The sequence below is a fragment of the Quercus lobata genome, chromosome 5, assembly GCF_001633185.2.
Source record: "Quercus lobata isolate SW786 chromosome 5, ValleyOak3.0 Primary Assembly, whole genome shotgun sequence".
Lineage (NCBI taxonomy): Eukaryota > Viridiplantae > Streptophyta > Magnoliopsida > Fagales > Fagaceae > Quercus > Quercus lobata.
The window spans coordinates 78,049,566-78,067,741 of record NC_044908.1 but is presented as its reverse complement, the minus strand read 5'-3'; the positions used below and the strand labels follow the sequence as shown (position 1 = coordinate 78,067,741).

The 18,176-nt window shown below is 35.3% G+C and overlaps 1 protein-coding gene and 1 long non-coding RNA gene across 2 annotated transcripts; one reads left to right on the top strand and one right to left on the bottom strand.

Annotated features, from left to right (window-relative positions):
• Positions 1–744: 744 nt before the first annotated feature.
• LOC115991195 (G-type lectin S-receptor-like serine/threonine-protein kinase At1g11410) lies at positions 745–4,290 on the top strand. The gene is made up of 6 exons (XM_031114940.1): positions 745–808; positions 1,254–1,382; positions 2,324–2,497; positions 3,100–3,337; positions 3,756–3,906; positions 3,988–4,290. Exons 1-6 carry the CDS (start codon positions 745–747, stop codon positions 4,288–4,290), a joined length of 1,059 nt encoding a protein of 352 aa, XP_030970800.1.
• Positions 4,291–13,205: 8,915 nt separating this feature from the next.
• LOC115993060 lies at positions 13,206–13,931 on the bottom strand. The gene is made up of 3 exons (XR_004092759.1): positions 13,695–13,931; positions 13,372–13,593; positions 13,206–13,229 (listed from the first exon to the last, which is right to left on the bottom strand). It is a non-coding gene; the product is annotated as an uncharacterized LOC115993060 (long non-coding RNA).
• Positions 13,932–18,176: the final 4,245 nt, after the last annotated feature.

The following is an 18,176-nucleotide window of genomic DNA, read 5'->3' as shown; positions in this document are numbered from 1 at the left end:
ATATCTTAGGTCCTCAAATGTGATGAGATGGAAGGAGAAGTAGAGCCACCCGCAGAAGGTATTTAAGAGTAGTGACCTATGAAGTGCAAGAATGAGAGAGGCGAAGAATCAAGAATGAGAGCAACAGTATGCCTAAAATTTTAGAGATTTGCAATTTTTGGTTTATTTATGATACTTCAAAAATACCTAATAATTTTCCGTGGGTCCATCCAAACTATTGTGGTGTTGGTCAATACTATAAACATCTTCATTAACTCACTCCCAGTCCATTTTTGTTTTTATAAAAAAATAAAAGCCCAATCCCTTTGTGTTCAAAAAATAAAAGCCCAATCTCTTTTTACAATTCATTTTTTCTCTTTTATTTTTCCTTCACCGTCTCAGCTAGTCTACTTTATCTTTTTGTTTATTTATTTACTTTCTATTACTATCTCATTTCTCTTTAATTCTCATCCACTAACACAGTACCCCACGTTGTCCTTCATCTTCAGTACTCCCTCACAAATCGGCTTCTCTCATTTTCTCTCCAGTCTCTCACGCACACTTTTCTCATCAAAAGATTTAAAACTAACCCCATAATCACACTAAGTTCTATTTCTCTCTTTCCCTCACAGATCAGTTTCTCTCTAGCCACCCTGTGCTTGAGCTATATTGCCACTATCGGGCCTCCTATCTATCTTTCTCTCTCTCTCTCTCTCTCTCTCTTTTTTCTTTTTAAGTTGCAGAGGAATTACATTCCGGGCCGAAATGCATTTTTCGGCCGGAATGATCGAAATTCGCCGGAAAGGCCGGTACAAACCGGAAGGGTCCGGTATTTAAAACGAAACGAAATAAGGGTCTACCGGTACCGGATTATTCACCGGTACGAAAAATTCCGGCTATACCGGCCGGTACGAAACGGTATTGACTCCCAATTCATAATCTTCGCATTTCTCTATCTTCTCTTTGTCTTAAATTTTTCCAAACTTTTAAGAAATGGTTTGACAAGTTGAAGAAATTGTTTAAATTTTGTAAATTCCTGACATCATAAGAATTTCTACAATTATATTCATTACTTTTGTCCCGCTGCTATATATGTAACACTTGTTCCATCTCAGTCAGATGTTGTGAAAACCGGTTTGCACTTTTTTTTTTTAACGAGCACATTCTCCTTAATCAAATTGTTTCCTCCTTAGTCCTTACACTCTTGTTTCCCTATAAAATTGCATCAATACTAACGTATTTATGTTCAATTACCTTTTTTTTTCCTACCTTAGTTCAATATGCCAAGAAAAATGGTATTGCTCGAAAAACAAGGATGTTGGCAATTCTGGGAGTTCCTGTTACTGTAATGGTTCTTTTTGTGGTCTCAATTGTGTATTGGTTGGTAATGATGAAGAAAAGAGGTAACCAAGTCTTTACTCAGTTTTTTTTTTTTTTTTTTTTTTTTTAATTGAAGCAGTTTCTTTTCACTTATTTTTTATTGCTAAGTCTAGTGAAAAAAATGCTAGTAAGGTGACTCAAGAGTGCATTTGGCTTTTACTTATTTTTGGTAAATTATCTGCATAGTATTTATTAAAAGATATAGGTTTTGGTAAATTTAAAATTAAAGGGTAACAAAAAAATTAAAACTACCTTATTTCTAAAATAAAAGTTAAACGTTAGATTACTTGGAAAAACAAAAAAAACAAAAAAAGCAAAAAACTAAAAATGTATGAGAGTTTCTAAAAGAATGGAATAACATGAAATAAAATATGATTTTTTTTCCCCAGTGCTTTTAGGAGTTTATAAAAGAATGAATGGAAAGTAAAAAATAATTAAACTTTATTAATATACCATTTAACTTTTATTTGTCCGTTCTCAAAGATAGGGATGAAAGCAATATTTACCTCCATTTCATCAAAGGAATGAGGCGGAATGTTTATTAAAAAATAAAAGGAATGTGCATTCTCTCATTCGCATGGGAGACATGAAGAGAGAGAGATAGAAAGATAAAAGAAAAAAAAAATCCTCAGCTCAAACGATTTTCAGATTTATAGAAGTAAAGGAAAATGTATTCTTAAAATCTACTACAAAATAGAGTTAACAAACATGATAGAAACTACAAAATGCATTTAATATAGAGATGAAAACGGCTTTCTTTTCTTTTCTTTTTCTTTTCTTTTTTCCATTTTTTTTTTTTTTTTGGGTACTTTCGAATGAGTGATTTTCATTGCACAGATGTCCTTTAATTTCTTGCCTCTCAGCCTATCTATATCCAAATGCATTGGCTCCTTCCATTTGCACATTTTCTTATCAATCAAATATGAACGCAGTAACTAATTATTTGTTAGTTGTTTTATAACAGGGAAGAGGCAAAGAACAGATTCATATGAATCTGGTGCCTGTAGTTTACCAAACTTAGAAGACTCTACAAGTAGAAGGAACCTTGATGGAACTAGAAGAGATTCAAATTTGCCAGTATTTGATCTAAAAAACATTACTGCAGCCTCAGATAATTTCTCAGTTGCTAACGTGCTTGGTAAAGGTGGCTTTGGCTCAGTTTATAAGGTATTCTCCTTATACAAGTGGCAAAACCCAAAAAAGAAGATTAAGCTTAGTGCATGTGTGCTAATGCATCGAAAAATCCATCATGAATGTTTAGGTGCATTAATAATTTTACGTGTACAACTTCATTAGGTGAAATTGGGTTTGCCCGAATAATTAATTGGATTAAATTTCTGTCAACAATTCCGTACTATGATAAAATGACCTATGGATTTTTATTTCAGGGTTTGCTACAAAATGGAATGGAAATAGCTGTAAAAAGACTATCAAAAAACTCAAGATAAGGAATAGAACAGTTCAAAAATGAAGTTATGCTAATTGCTAAACTCCAACACAGGAACTTGGTGAGAATTTTAGGTTGTTGTGTTCAAGGAGAAGAGAAGATGTTAATTTATGAGTATTTGCCAAACAATAGTTTGGACTCTTATATTTTTGGTACGTATTCTTTTCACATAAACTTCAAGCATCATGATCACGAAAATGGTCCTCCAAATTCAAACATCATAATTCCTAGCATTAAGATTGTATATGTAATCACGAATGCAAACTAATCTGTGTTCAAATATCTTCATTCAGATGGAACAAAAAGGTCATGGTTAGATTGGGGAAAGAGAATTGAGATTATTTGTGGAATTGCTCGAGGAATCTTATATCTTCATCAAGATTCAAGATTAAGAATTATCCATAAAGATTTAAAGGCTAGCAATGTTTTACTTGACACTGAATTAAATCCAAAAATTTCAGATTTTGGAATGGCTAGAATCTTTAGAGGGGACCAAATTGAAGCCAATACAAATTGTCTTGTTGGAACGTTGTAAGTGGGCTAAAGAAAAATATATATTTATAGTTTTCAACGGATTACTATACTAATATTATTATATCTCATAGGAGTACAAATGGCTGCCCCTTTTCGCAAAAATGATGGACTTCTTTCATTTTATTTTATTTTTTTGATAACTTAATAGTTGGAAGAGGGGGGGGGGGGGGGGGGGGGGAGGGGTTGAACATGGATGCCTCCTTTGAAAAAATCAGGAGGTTCCAGTTAAATTACTAGGTTTTTAGAAAATTACTTTTATCTTTTATTAGTTCAAATGTTATGTGTAATGTAATTGAACAAAGGATTTTCTTGAGTAATTTTTTTTTAATCATGAACTATACTCAATAATTTTCTTTAATTTTTTTTTTAATAATATGCAATGCTCAATTGTTTTCTTTTCATTGTATTACAACAGCGGTTATATGTCACTCGAGTATGCAATGCAAGGATTATTTTCAATAAAATCCGATGTATTTAGTTTTGGGGTGTTGCTATTGGAGATCATTACTGGCAAAAGAAACACCAACTATTATCATAATGGTCCTTCCTCAAATTTGATTGGACACGTAAGTACATGTGGAAATAACGATATGCAATAATAGCCCTGTTGTATTGTATTTAGTCTAATATGAATATGTTGTTAATAGATTTGGGAGCAATGGAAAGAAGGAAAAGCCATGGAAATAGTTGATCCATCACTAGGTGAGACATACCCTGCTAATGAAGTATCGAGATGCATTCAGATTGGGCTTTTGTGTGTGCAAGAACATGCAACAGATCGACCAACCATGTCAGCAATTGTTTTCATGTTGAGTAATGACACACCCCTTCCTTCACCAAAGCAACCTGCGTTCATTTTCAAGAGTACCAGCAATACTAAAGACCAAACAACTATTGAAGGGGCTAATTCTATAAATGAAATAACAATTACTAAAATAGATGGTCACTAAAGCTAAAGCCCCACACTATTTGGAGCAATGTACTAATATGTCATTGCATCATAAGATTGACTTCCTCTAAATCTAATCTACATTGTACACTATCATTTTATTATAGAAACCTAATATTTACAATGTAAATTATGATAAAAAAGAAGATTCTATAGAGTGATACAACGTGAAATGATATTATCTAGAACTTATGATGAAATCACTACTATCTTCTTAAAAAATAAAAAAATAAAAAATTGATAGTTACAATAGGTGAGGGGAGGATTTGAACCTTGAATGTCTTGAAAACATTAAGAGTTGCTAAGTAGTTTAGCTTTAATAACAAGGCTCTTGGCCACTACTATCTCCTTTTAGCTACTTAATTTCCTATCAAGTGCTTTCTAAAAATTAATACACCAAGAGTTAAATTTTGTGTGGATAACTTCATCTGTTTTCCAAATAAGATGTCCAAATTATATAGTCAAATTTTTACAATAAATGTTTGAACAACGCGTCAAACTGGGTACAAATATGAGTTTGAGCCAACCGGGTTCGAATCATAAATTTATTGGACTAAAAATATTGTTATTCCTATAACTCATACCCTTTTTTCGTTTAGGTTGGGTTGGTTTATTGGACTAAAGTTTGATCCAACAAAAACTTTGTTTATGATTTTTCTCTAGTCCCATCGCTACTTATATCTTAGAAAATTGCTTTTTAACTAGTTAGAACTTAATAAAAAGTGAACCAAACGATCTTCCTGTCAATGATAAACTGAAATAATAAACTTTATGCGAACTTTTCTGCTATTCAATTTTTTAATGTTCAACAAATAGTCACCTACGACCCATGGAAAGCTCAAGCAATTAAAGTCTTCCCGGCAATAAGTAACATGATACCATGCTGAGGCCATCTGCTAACGTTCATGCGTTTCGCAGCTCAGTTCAAACCATTCTTTGGCTTCATTTTGTAGCCTCTTCATTAAGAGTAAAATCCAATCCCTAAAATCACCATATCTCCCGTTATCACGCAGCGAATATGCAGCTCGATTTCGCAGATTACTTGTCAGCATTTCATCCTCAGTCTCAGCTTCATAATATTTCATTAAGCTACTCATTTTCTCTATATACTGGTCTTTGCGTTTTTCTGCAATTTCAAGGAAGGCCTTAAAACCATCCACTTCAAGATCATTATTGTAAGATTCTTTAGAAAACTTCTCCAACTGGACCAAGTTCGGCCTTTCTTGCACTGTTGACTCAACAGTGGCACGGTAGAGCTTCCCCAATAATTCATTTATACCTACTATTAATATCATTTCTTTATCTACAAATAATCACCCACCACATTAGCAGTTTGTAAATTTTTTTATAAATTAATTTGTATCTCTAACTTATTATTAAAAAAAAAAGTTATTCAATAAATGAAAAATTAAAAAACAAAGGCAAGTTGTTGTCAACTCGTCACGGGCTTTCAATCATGGTTAGGTCTCCAATTACGTGTACCTATAACCTAGTTAACCAGTTGGGCTTAGTGAGTCCGGCCTTGTTAGGCAACAATAAATTGAAAATTTATACTAAAAACTTAAAAGTTAAGTATAAGAATGGAGTCTAGCTAGTGTCCAGTTACACTAATTCATCTGGACGTTAAACCTAATCTAAGTCAATAAGTAAAAGCCTCTTATAGTATTATTACTCATTAAGCGTAACCCAGTGGTTGTAAATAATAATATCTTTTGGTGTTTTATGCCAACTTCTCCTCCCCATGTTTCTCCCCAAAAAAATAAAAAAAAATTCTCCTTCCGATATTTACCATTTTTTTTTTTAATTTTTAAAAGTGAACTATTTCATCAGTTATTGCAAAAGTTATGGTTATCATCGTAGAAAAACTATTATAAATATGACGTTAAGATCTTTGTAATACAATATTTTTTTTCTACAATTTTTTATAAGAAAAACTAAGGTTTAAATCCCTTCCTCATTTTTATAATCACCAAATTTAAAAAATAAAATAAAAATGATTATCAATATGTCATGGTTTGGCATAATTATTCAAAAATTCAATATTGCAACCCAAACCTCTTTGTTGAGAAAAGGAGTGGATGTCCTCCTAGAATTTCATTAACCAATGTAAAAAATTAATTTAGCTCTAAACTAGTTTAGAGTTCTCTCCTTCCGACTCACTATATAGTGATTGAGAACATCCATTTATAGTTTTAGTCATACGACTTTTTTAAAAGATATACACGAATCGTCTTATAAATCATCAAGTAGTGAGTTAGAAAAGATAGCTCTACACTAGTTTGGAGTTATAACTTCGACAATCATGCCATCATTTACGTAATCAAATGGCTTAACACTTTTGATAAATGAATCTGCAAGTATTCATTTAATTCCAAACTTGCACCTAGCGAAAAAAGAAAAAGAAAAAAGAAGATTAATAATAGGCATTTACAAGCTCTAAAGCCATATAAATTCCAAATTAAAAGTATTTTGGCACTCCTTTCTTAATTGAGTTTAAATTCAAACTGGATGTGAAATTGCCATTTTGCACCCTTTAATCCTAGCACGCCACATTAGCATATTAAAAATTAGTGAATAGGTAGTGTCACACACAATCACAACTCATCAAAACCCATATGCATTCTCTTTCTACAATTCTCACCGGGTGTTGTCATCGTCTCTAGTGATGGCTCTCACTCTCTCTCTCACACCAACCCAAACCCACAGCTGAGCCTACTTGTTTTGCCTTTCAATTTCTCTCTCCAAACCCAAATATGGGTTATGCATAACTAATGTTCTCCTCATTTAACTTTTGTTTTCTTGTGAAAAATATGCATAATACACTAGATCTAAAAAAGTTTTTCATATACAGTAGAAAGGAGAAGTTGAGAGAGGTGGTGAGGGAGAGAGGAAAGACTCGTTTGTGCCACTGTTTTCAGCCTAAGACTTTAGAATGTGGTATTCCTATGCTACTGTTGTATGAGTTTTTGCTCTAAAGATAGGATTTCAAGTGTAAAATGTGCCTTGTCCTGTTGGATCTGATTTGGGGTTTTATATCAAACTTAGGATGCTCATAACTAATGTTCTCCTCATTTGAATTTTGCTTTCTTGTGGAAAATATGCATAATACACTAGATCTATAAATAAATAAAAAAAAAAAAAAATTCATATATAGTAGAAAGGAGAAGTTAAGAAAGGTGGTGAGAGGGAGAGAGGAAAGACTTGTTTGTGCCACTATTTTCAGCCTAAGACTTTAGAATGTGGTTCCTATGCTGCTGTTGTATGAGTTTTTTCTCTAAAGATAGGGTTTCAAGTGTAAAACGTGGCTTGTTATGTTTGATATGATTTGGGGTTTTATATCAAACTTAGGATGCTCATAAGGACTCGTCTAAGCATAATGGTTGAAGCCATGATCCCTAATAATGTCAAACTAATGGCTATGGTTAAATTTTCTTTGTTTATGTAAAATGAAGTCTTGCTTTCGTCATTATTAAGGAAAATGTAATTGGCTATTAATTATTCCCTAGCCAATCTTAGCCGTCCTTGCTAGCTACATGCAACAAAAGCCAATAAAGAAGCCAGGTTGCTCCAAAATCCTCAAATGACAATGTCTTCAACCACATACAACAAGAGCCATAGGTCTTCATTTGGGTAAAAATTTTGGGCACGTGATCTTTCTGCATGAGCTCTAGGTGCTACAAAGTGTCCCTAACCCATTTGGCAAAACCTGTGATCTAGGCACATGAAAAAAGTCCTAAAAAGTCAACCCACCCCAACCAAACCACTCCTTAAAATCCCTATTAAGGCACATGAGTTTGGACCATGCAAAAGAAAATAAAATAAGATAAAGAAACATGAATCGGGCACAGGAAGAAATGAGCTTGGCTTGCAGTGGGCATGTAGATTAATTTTTGCAAAAATTGGCATCAACAAGAGTTATGTTACTATTATAATAAAGTGAAGAAATTTACTATTTCTTAATATCTTAAGTTTTTAAGATAATCAGTAATGTATCATAGTATCTGATGATGCCGAAAATATCACCAATAGGTCACACAGCACTCGCGACTCAAAGTGAACCTGCACAACAAAATAACCGAAAACCTTAGAGAGTACCGGTGTGGTGCCGGCCAAATACTCTCCGAAGGTCAAGTTAGAATTATTCTCACAACTCTAGAGTGCTAGAGAGGGTAAATTATGCGTTCCTTCTTTTGCGAGGGTATCAGGGATTTTATAGTAGTAAATGATCGGCTATTCCTCCTTGGTGTGGAAGTCTTTTCCTTATAGAACTCTACTTGAATATTTTCGAGCGTGGTGAGCAAGGTTTTTCCTTGTAGAGGAGATCTACTTTCAGTGCGCGTATCTTCTAGAATCACCCTTGTGCTCGGATTCCCATATTGGGATTATAGGGCGTTTTAGGCAATGAGCGATAGAGACCTTAGATCAAGGGCCCTTACTGTGTCCTTCAGGGATGGGCTACTTTCAATGAGCGTTGGATCATCTCTATATCGGCCCAAAAATTCCAATCTGGCAGACCCATTACCACAGGCCCGTCAGGTTTATATTTTATCCTCTTCAGTCGCCCCCTTCACCCCAAGGGTCCGTCAGTTTAGAACAAAGGAACCATGGGGTGACGACCCTAAGGTAAGGGCGTGACGGATAATTTTTTATGACGGAATGAGACCAATGAGACTTAAAGAAGAGGTTTTAAGGTTACAGTTACAATGGGTTGACGGATTGACGCAAGCTAGGATGACGGTGCAAGCGAGGAAACCATCGACCATACCAACTACTGACAGGCTGTAAGAAAGTCATTAATGATGATGACACACGTCGTAATTTGATTGGGTTTTATCTCGGATTGAAGCGTCGCTTCGGCTTCCGTGCATCTCCCTTATAAATAAAGGAGTCTTCCTTCTCATTTCTCCAATTTCAGCAAAAATTAATCTGTCAAAGCTCACCCATCACACCTGTCAGAACTTATCCGTCATATTTTGTCAGAGGCTGAACCGTCTAGTTGCTTCAATCGTCAGCGCTGTACTTCCTCCTTTCACTCATAAAATTGGTAAGTGTTCTTTTCAAGACCAATCTTGTTTTAATTTATCTTACTATCCACACCCGTTATGAACATATAGACTCGTCAGAGTCTTAGGTTTTTGTCGTTTCGTGTAGGAAATGTCTAGTGTGTCCAGTAATCAGTCGGTTGTTCGTGACGGACTGGATTACGAGGAAGTATATCCGTCCGATCATAAAGAACAAGATAGTCCTGGTGATGATAGGAGTTCGTCCTCCTCCTCCTCCTCCTCAACAAATGAGGATACGGAGGTGGTTGAACAAGACGAGGGCTTTGATGACGGTGAGGAACAAATTGTTAGATTCGTCGTCGGTGCTGATGGGCTCAAGGAGTTCGTCATGCTACCAGAGTGGACGGTGAATTACTTCTCGTCTGTTATCAAAGAAAAGCACTTCAAAACATTTAGGGATAACTATCAAATTCCAAACAATATTTCCATCTGTCTACCCCATAAATCAAAGAGATGTTATTATGAAGGGGTAGAGGGTGTCGGGGTATATGAGCAAATGTTGAAGGCCGAACTCAAGTTCCCATTGAGTTCGCTTCACCGTGAGCTCCTCCGATATTTGGGATTATCCGTGAACCAAATTTCCCCTAATGCCTGGAGGGTCTTCATAGCGATGGATATTCTATACGGCGCAATGTCCGACGGCCCAAGAGGCTGACGATTAGGGAGTTCCTTCATTGCTACCTTCTGGACGAAATTGATAGGTCTAGGGGAATATATAGCTTCATCCCTAGGAGTCCGCTATTGAAGGTCATCTATGACACGCCGGACTCAAATAGGGATTGGAAGAGCCGTTACTTCTTCCTAGAGGGTGACAGTTGGATGTGTCGTCCAAAGGACACGGATTACATGCCTGTTGACACCACTTGGGGGATATTGCACCCGTCTAGTATGGACCGTCCTAAAAATTTAACTTTATTTCATTATGTATGTTTTAAAACAATTTAACCGTCCTTCCTCCTTTGCAGTTAGATGACGCCCCCAAGTCGACATTAAGGAGTTTGCCTTCCTTGAAAAAATCTTCTCAAAGACCCAGCCGAAGGAAAGGACTTGGGCGAAGTTGGTGTCACTTAAGACCATTCATTGGTATTGTGACGGACCAGAACCAACACCAACTGCCGTCAAGTACGAGGAATAGATTAGAAGGCGTAAGTCCGTCACCCTATTCTTGATAAGTTTCGTATCTTATTTTGATAACTAATATTCCCGTCCACATTTCAGAAATGGACGACGCCAAGAAGAGAGCTTTGATTAGATCCAAAGCCGCAAAGAAGACCGGCGATGTTGCTCCCCCTGTGACAGGCCCAAGCAATCCGTCCGTTAAGAGGAAAACACAGCCCAAAGGGGATCGTTAGGCCAAGAAGGCCAAAGTGTCCTTGGAACCCATCGTGGGACTTATGGCAGAGCCTCCGAAGACAGCCACTCCAATCAAGCATGGGGTCGGCAAGGGCCTCATGAAGGGGCCGTCGAAGGATCAACAGAAGCCGCCCGTCCTTCTTCGGGAGGATTCTAAGCATGCCTTAGAACAGATTTCCTTCATCATGTCGACGGAGGATTATGAAGACGTAGGCAACCATTTGACGGAGGCCATGGGTGAGACGGGCCTTTTTGCTATTACACAGGTAAGACAGTCCGTCTACTTTACCAATGCTAATTACTTCTCTTTTTTGCCCACACTTCGTTTCATAACTACCATTGTTATTATTTTTTAGGCAATGGTCATGATGAAGGGGCTAATGGGACGGTGCCTCAGCCATGAGATGGCCCTGGATCGTGTACGGGCGAAAGCGGAGCAGACGGTGGACGAGCTTAATCAGTTGCGAAATTGGAAACCCAAGATGAAGAGGAAGCTTGAACTTTCAGAGAAGGCAAGGAAAAGTCTTGAACAGGTGACGGAAGAGGCAAAGAAGACTCTTGAGAGCAAGGACAAGGAGTAGAAGAACTGAAAAATGAAGTCCGTCAGGCTAAGGACGTCGCGGTTCGTGAGTACCGTGACTCTGACGCCCTGATTACTGAACTAGGTGACTCCTTCCATCACTACAAAAAATGTATTTTTAGTGATGAAAAAATTCGTCACTAAAAATCCTGATTTTCGTCACTAAAAACCTTTAGTGACGAAATTGGACTTTTAGTGAGGAAATTCGTTTCGTCGCTGTAGCCCCATCGCTAAAAGTCCTGGCGACGAAAAATTTCGTCACTAAAAGTCCCGATTTGTTTTTTTTTAAAAAAACTTTTAGTGACGAAAACGTTTTGTCGCTAAATGTTTTCCTCGCTAAAAACAGTATTTAGTGACGAAAATATTTCGTCACTAAAACCATGTCAGTTTATTAAATCATATTTAGTGACGAAATATTTCGCACTAAAACTATTTTCGGGTACATTTAGTGACGAAAAAATTCGTCACTAAAACTATTTTTAAGAAAATTCAAACACATATAGTGACGAAAATTTTCGTCACTAAAACCATTTCTTACAAAATTCCGTTGCATTTAGTGACGAAATATTTCGTCACTAAAACAATTTTTTGTTGCCATATTTGTGACGAAAAAATTCGTCACTAAAACTTATTTTCTGTTTTTAATATTTTCGTAGCATTGATATTAACCTGTAACCTGTCATTATATTATTAAAACCTCACATTTGATTAACACATTTATTTCAACAATACATTTATAAAAAGTCAATCCATACATTCTACAAGTTAAAATTAAAATAAGTATCCAATTTAAACTCCTTCCATACAATAATTGTTTGCAACACATACAATAATTATTTGCAACACATAACATAACTTGAGATGTTTTATAACAATACAAAAAATGTGGCATAATATAATTAGAACCAACGGAAGATGTCCTCATATGTCTTCAAATAATGCCTAAAGGAAATCCCCCAAAGCCACCAATAAGAAATCTGCACAAATATAAATATTTAGTTAAATATAAATCTTTAGTCATATAATTCTACACAGTGCCAACAGAAATTTCACTTTTATATCTTTAGTATCATAAACTAAAGACTGAATAACCTATTATGTGACAAATATTAGTTTCAAATGATACATAAAAAATGAAGTGCTTTAACTTAAAGATAAAGTACTAACCAATAAGTGATTTAGCTTGAAGATGAACCACCTCCATAGGTAAAAGCTTCATCATAACCTTTGCTCCTCAAAAAATTAAGAATATTCTTTTGGACCTCATCTTGCTTAGCTCGCGCCTCTTGCTCCTTAGCTCGCTCCTCTTCGTCCTTAGCTCTTGCCTCTTTGAGCTCAATTATCTCACTTTCTAACCGATGAATATACTCGACTGAGGAACTAGATGAGGCAGTGGTTACTAGAGAAGAGGAAGGTCTCATGCCCAGTCCTTTTACAATACCGGATTTCTTTTTAAAAACCAAGTTTGAAATCTCCTCTTGTGTAAGGGGAATTGCATTAGGATCTTGACAACGATCCTCTTGCACTTTGAGAATAGTTTACTACCATTTGAAAGAGAAAAAAACAAGCAATCACAACATTAATAATACATATGCTATAACTTTACAAACATGATAAAGATGGAATAATAGGGATGGAATGATACACATACATATGTCGCTTCATCCTCATGGTGTATCCACTTGTTTGTATTTGGATTGAAATGAACATCTTTGTAGATTTTTGCCAATTCAGGAACTTGACCGTCATTATTATTTATCTAATTAATTAACATTCGAGTGTTAGTTATTTATAGTTAATTAATTACAACATGTAATACACTAAGGTTTAAGAAAATGAAAAAACACATACCTCCTCATCAACTGTAACAGCAAGTGCCTTTGTCCCGCAGCTATGTTTGCCTGTAGTTTTTCTCCTATTTTCAGAGTTAATTCTTGATTTTTCCTAATAAATAACATTCAAGATATTTATTAGATTATGAATAAAACAGTATATATTTACTTCATTTAAGTATTAATCTAATCATTTGACAATATAATATAGTAAATATTAGATAATAATAATAATATACGCATAAATAATTTACCAGCCAGTCCTTATTGGTCCATCTCCCTTCAATAAGTCCAATCCACTGCTCAAGTGTGGCATTCTTTGGTGGGTGGCTTTTTGCATAGTCAGCACCATGAGATTGTACGAGCTTTTTGTAAGTCTGATACAACTTGTTAGAGCCGCTACTCAATAATCTTCCACATTTTGTATTTATTGTCTTCGTTACCAAGTTGGAATCTCCTTCTAGCTCAAACTGATCCTGCAAATTAAAGTACATATGTATTATAAAAATATTATTATATGTATTTAATATGCTTAGTGACAACAAAAACGAGTTAGACGTTATCAATATAAATTTACCGCGATACTTTGAATCACCACATCTCTAGTAGCAGCATCAACACTTTTCCAATTTTTTACGTTGTAATTGGACAAATTACTTCGTACTTGTACGCCAATTTGATTGACAAGCTTGCACGCATTCTTCCCAACAGGAGCATCATACTCTGCAGCTATACGTACTGGCAGTTTACCACTTTTGTCAACAAGTGCCTGTACTGCTATACCACGTGTTGTTCCACGGGTATTTTTGCTAGTAGATCCTATTTAAAAATTATCAATGTTATAAAATTATACATTCTATGTACATTAAGTATAATCTCAATAGTAAAGACAATGTGCAATTGTAATTAAGTATGTTTTATGTAATTACCAGTCGTGTTGGTTAATGCGTCGGTAGCCTCCACACTAGAAGAACTTTGGGCGAGAGGATTTGCTTCAAGAGGTGTTTCCGTAGATTGAACCGTAGATTAGACCACCGGGATAGATGCCTCACCTCGCGAGCGTGTACGTCGCCCTGGTGCCATCTGTAACTAACAAACATACATATAATGAAACAACAAAGTTATTACAAATAATAGAATGACAAAGTTATTATCTATTGTACCCTATGGAACATCTATTGTACCTTATGGATTAAAGAGTTAGATGACTCAATATCATTCTCATCGTCACCAATAGGTGGTACATAATCATCATCTACCACAACACTAACTCTACTTCGTTTCCTTTTTGCACAATTGAACTGAGCGGAATCTTTTAGAGAAGTTGAGATGTGCTTCAATCCCAAAGCATCAATTATCTCTTGATTTTGCCTCATTCTATCCAATCTTGCCATCTCATACCTCGGTATATTATAAGTGTATTTGGCCTTTTTGGGCATTTTTTGAAACTATGTATTGACATGAAAGATAAGTACAATTGTTACTAACTTAACATTATAGTCTACATCATTATTCATATCAAGCAATTCACAAGTGTAAAATTTGAACACAATTGTTACTAACTCAACACAACAAATGACCACATTAATATCTATATCAAGTTTAAGATAAACACAAAACATCTCAATAACAATTGTAACGTAGACAAGCATAAAACTTTAAGACAAACACATAACATTTAAGACAATTGTTATGAACTCTACATATCATAATTCATATCAAGATCAACATCAGATATGTCATGCTCTTCATTTTGATTAGCATCTCTTGAAGTTTCACATTCAGGAACAATCTTAGTTTCAACATCACCCATACAATACTCAATAATATTGTCTTCTACATTGATAGGAACAACATCAACAATTGATTCTTGTTGGAATGCGTTACTATCTTCTGTATTATCATTGGATTCTCCGTCCCCGACTTCCGGGACATCAAACACTCCCCTATGTTGGATGCATTGCACAATTTTCCAAGGGTCACGCAATTTTGTATCTTCAAGGTAGAAAACTTGTTTCACTTGACTAGGAAGTATAAAAGGGTCATTTTGATACCATCGACTTGTAACATCAATGCTTGTGCAGTGTGCATCGGTTCATATCGTTCTCCTTCGACCATTGGTACCAATATTGTACCATTCACATTGAAACAAAACAACTTTATGGCGAAACATATACTCTAATTCCCAAATTTTGCACACATGACCATAGAAGTCATGCATTTCTCCCTCATGGTGCTACGTTCCCCACAGACGGCGCCAACTGATGATGCCGAAAATATTACCAATAGGTCACACAGCACTCACAACTCAAAGTGAACCTGCACAACAAAATAACCAAAGACCTTAGAGAGCACCGGCGTGGTGCCGGCCAAATACTCTTCGAAGGTCAAGTTAGAATTATTCTCATAACTCTAGAGTGCTAGAGAGGGTAAATTATGCGTACCTTCTTTTGCGAGGGTATCAGGGATTTTATAGTAGTAAATGATCGGCTATTCCTCCTTGGTGTGGAAGTCTTTTCCTTATAGAACTCTACTTGAATATTTCCGAGCGTGGTGAGTAAGGTTTTTCCTTGTAAAGGAGATCTACTTTCAGTGTGTGTATCTTCTAGAATCACCCTTGTGCTCAGATTTCCATATTGGGATTCTAGGGCGTTTTAGGCAATGAACGATAGAGACCTTAGATCAAGGGCCCTTACTATGTCCTTCAGCGATGGGCTGCTTTCAATGAGAGTTGGATCATCGATCTCTATATCAGCCCAACAATTCCAATCTGGCAGGCCCATTACCACAGGCCCGTCAGGCTTATATTTTATCCTCTTCAGTATCAAAGCAGGAGATCCTTAGTTTGATCTGTGACTTTACTCAACTACCTCCCATTTAAAATGTTAAAAATCTTAAATGTTGGGCCCTACTAATTAAGGGGGAGTTTGGCTATGTATGAGTGGGAGTATTAAAATTATGATTAAGTGATTACCTTTAATTACTATTTCCTAACTATTTAAGTTTTTGGAAAATTGGTACTCTATCAAATTACGCCCCCAATTGGTGGAGGATAAGTCGGTGGAGGGTGAGGATTGAGCAAAATTGGCTGGTGGAAGACCCAAATCATTTGATGCATGCATGCAGCCTATTGGTCAAGTCATAATTCATGGGTAAGAAGATGGCCATGGAATTCATCGAGAGAATCTGATTTCGACTGAGTAGTTATAGAGGTCAAAAGAGTATCCTATATATGGAAGACCACTAGACCAGCAAGAAAATAGGATAGAATCTCAGAATCACCTATTTAGATGGAGAGGTTGCCTTTCTTCGGAGTGGCAAGCTGGTAACGAGTCTGCTTTATCCTTGCACAAGATTAAGAAGAAAGCATCTATTCCAAAGTTTGCCAAACCCCACGAGAAGTGGTTAGTCCAACAATGTTGGATACAATTGGATCTGTGATATTAGATACTTAAACATTTAGCAACAGTTAATAAGTACAAAAAAAAACGAGCAAAGTCAGGATTTCAAATCATGCATGGCTGAAGAGTATGAGGATGAAGGAATAGTTTTAGGAGGAGGGGCCATAATGCCATCAACATGATACAAAATTTTGTTGCCATTTCTGTAAGGTGGGAAAGTAGTTTTCCAAGAAAAGCTCTATTGTCATTGGTAATGAGATTCTGAGTGTAATTTGAGATTGAGAGATAGTGTGGTTGAATCAACTGTAGAAGGAATGAATGAGATTCGGAGTGTAATTTGCTAGCATGTTGTAATATTCTTGGGAGCTTCTGTATCTATTTACTGATGTACAGATTAGATTACATTTGAAGAACAAATAACATGACGTTATCAACTTCCTTCAACCAGGGACGGACCTAAGATTTTAAGTTAGTGGGGACCGGAGTATAAAGAAGAAAAAAAAAAAAACTCTAAATAGGCATCCATATGATATTAAAAAATTAATAAATACAAAAAATCGTTGTTTTTAAATACATTAAGATGCAATCATTTACTAACAAAGACAAAAATAAAAGCAAAATAATGTTTTTTTTTTTTAAAAGACTAGGTTGGCTAGGATTTTTTTTTTTTTTTTTTTTTTTTTTTGTTGAAGTTAGAGCATTCACAGTGATGCTGCTAAAAATTTTAGCTTTTAGCACCTTAAAAAGTTACTTTATCTATTTTACTATCTCACTTTACAATACATCCAACATCAAATGTTTTATTTTATTTTTTTATCACTTCATTTAAAATAATATAAACAACTCATTAAAATAATAAAAGAAGAGAAAGAATTTGAGATTTTTAATTGAAGAAATAGAAAGAATTTGAGTTTCTTAATTGTAGGAAGAGATATAATCTTAATAAAATATTATATTTTATTTTTAACAACTTAATACAGTCAACTGGTATTTATACCAGTTTACTATATTAACAAAAAATTAGCTTTAGCTTTTCTAATAACACATGAATTTTTGGTTTTTTGGTGGTAAAATTCCTTTTCTTTTTTTTTGGGCTAAAATAAAATCATCATTATAAAGGTTTTTATTATTTTTATTAAGTTTTTATGTTGAAGAGTTGCTATTTAGACGGAGTTAGCTAGGTTTGAGAAAAAGAGAACCTAAGATTTTGGACCCGGCCTTGGCCCCCACCTGCCGTCCCTGCCTTGAACTCACATTTGACTTGGTCTATGGTTCGTGATTCTTGAATTGAATTTTGCCGATTTATGCGTGCGTTTGTGTGCACACAACACAACGCCGTGGTATCGAAAACCTCAGTTACGCCAAATAGTGTCGTTTCCACTCAAGCAACTGTTCCCTGTAATGTGAACAATGTTGTCTCTATATGTTATCTCTTGAGGATCAGTTTTGTGTTTCAAACCGTGTCACTTTTAGTCTTAATAGATAGTATATATATTATAGTTATCTAAAGCACTTGTTTGATGTTTCTCACGTTTTATTAGTATAATAAAACGACGTGTTTCTCTTGAGATTTTACTCTCATTCATGATTCATCCATAGACTTTACTCTCATTGTCATAAATATTAAAAAAACCTTTATGATTGTCAATAATTTGTGC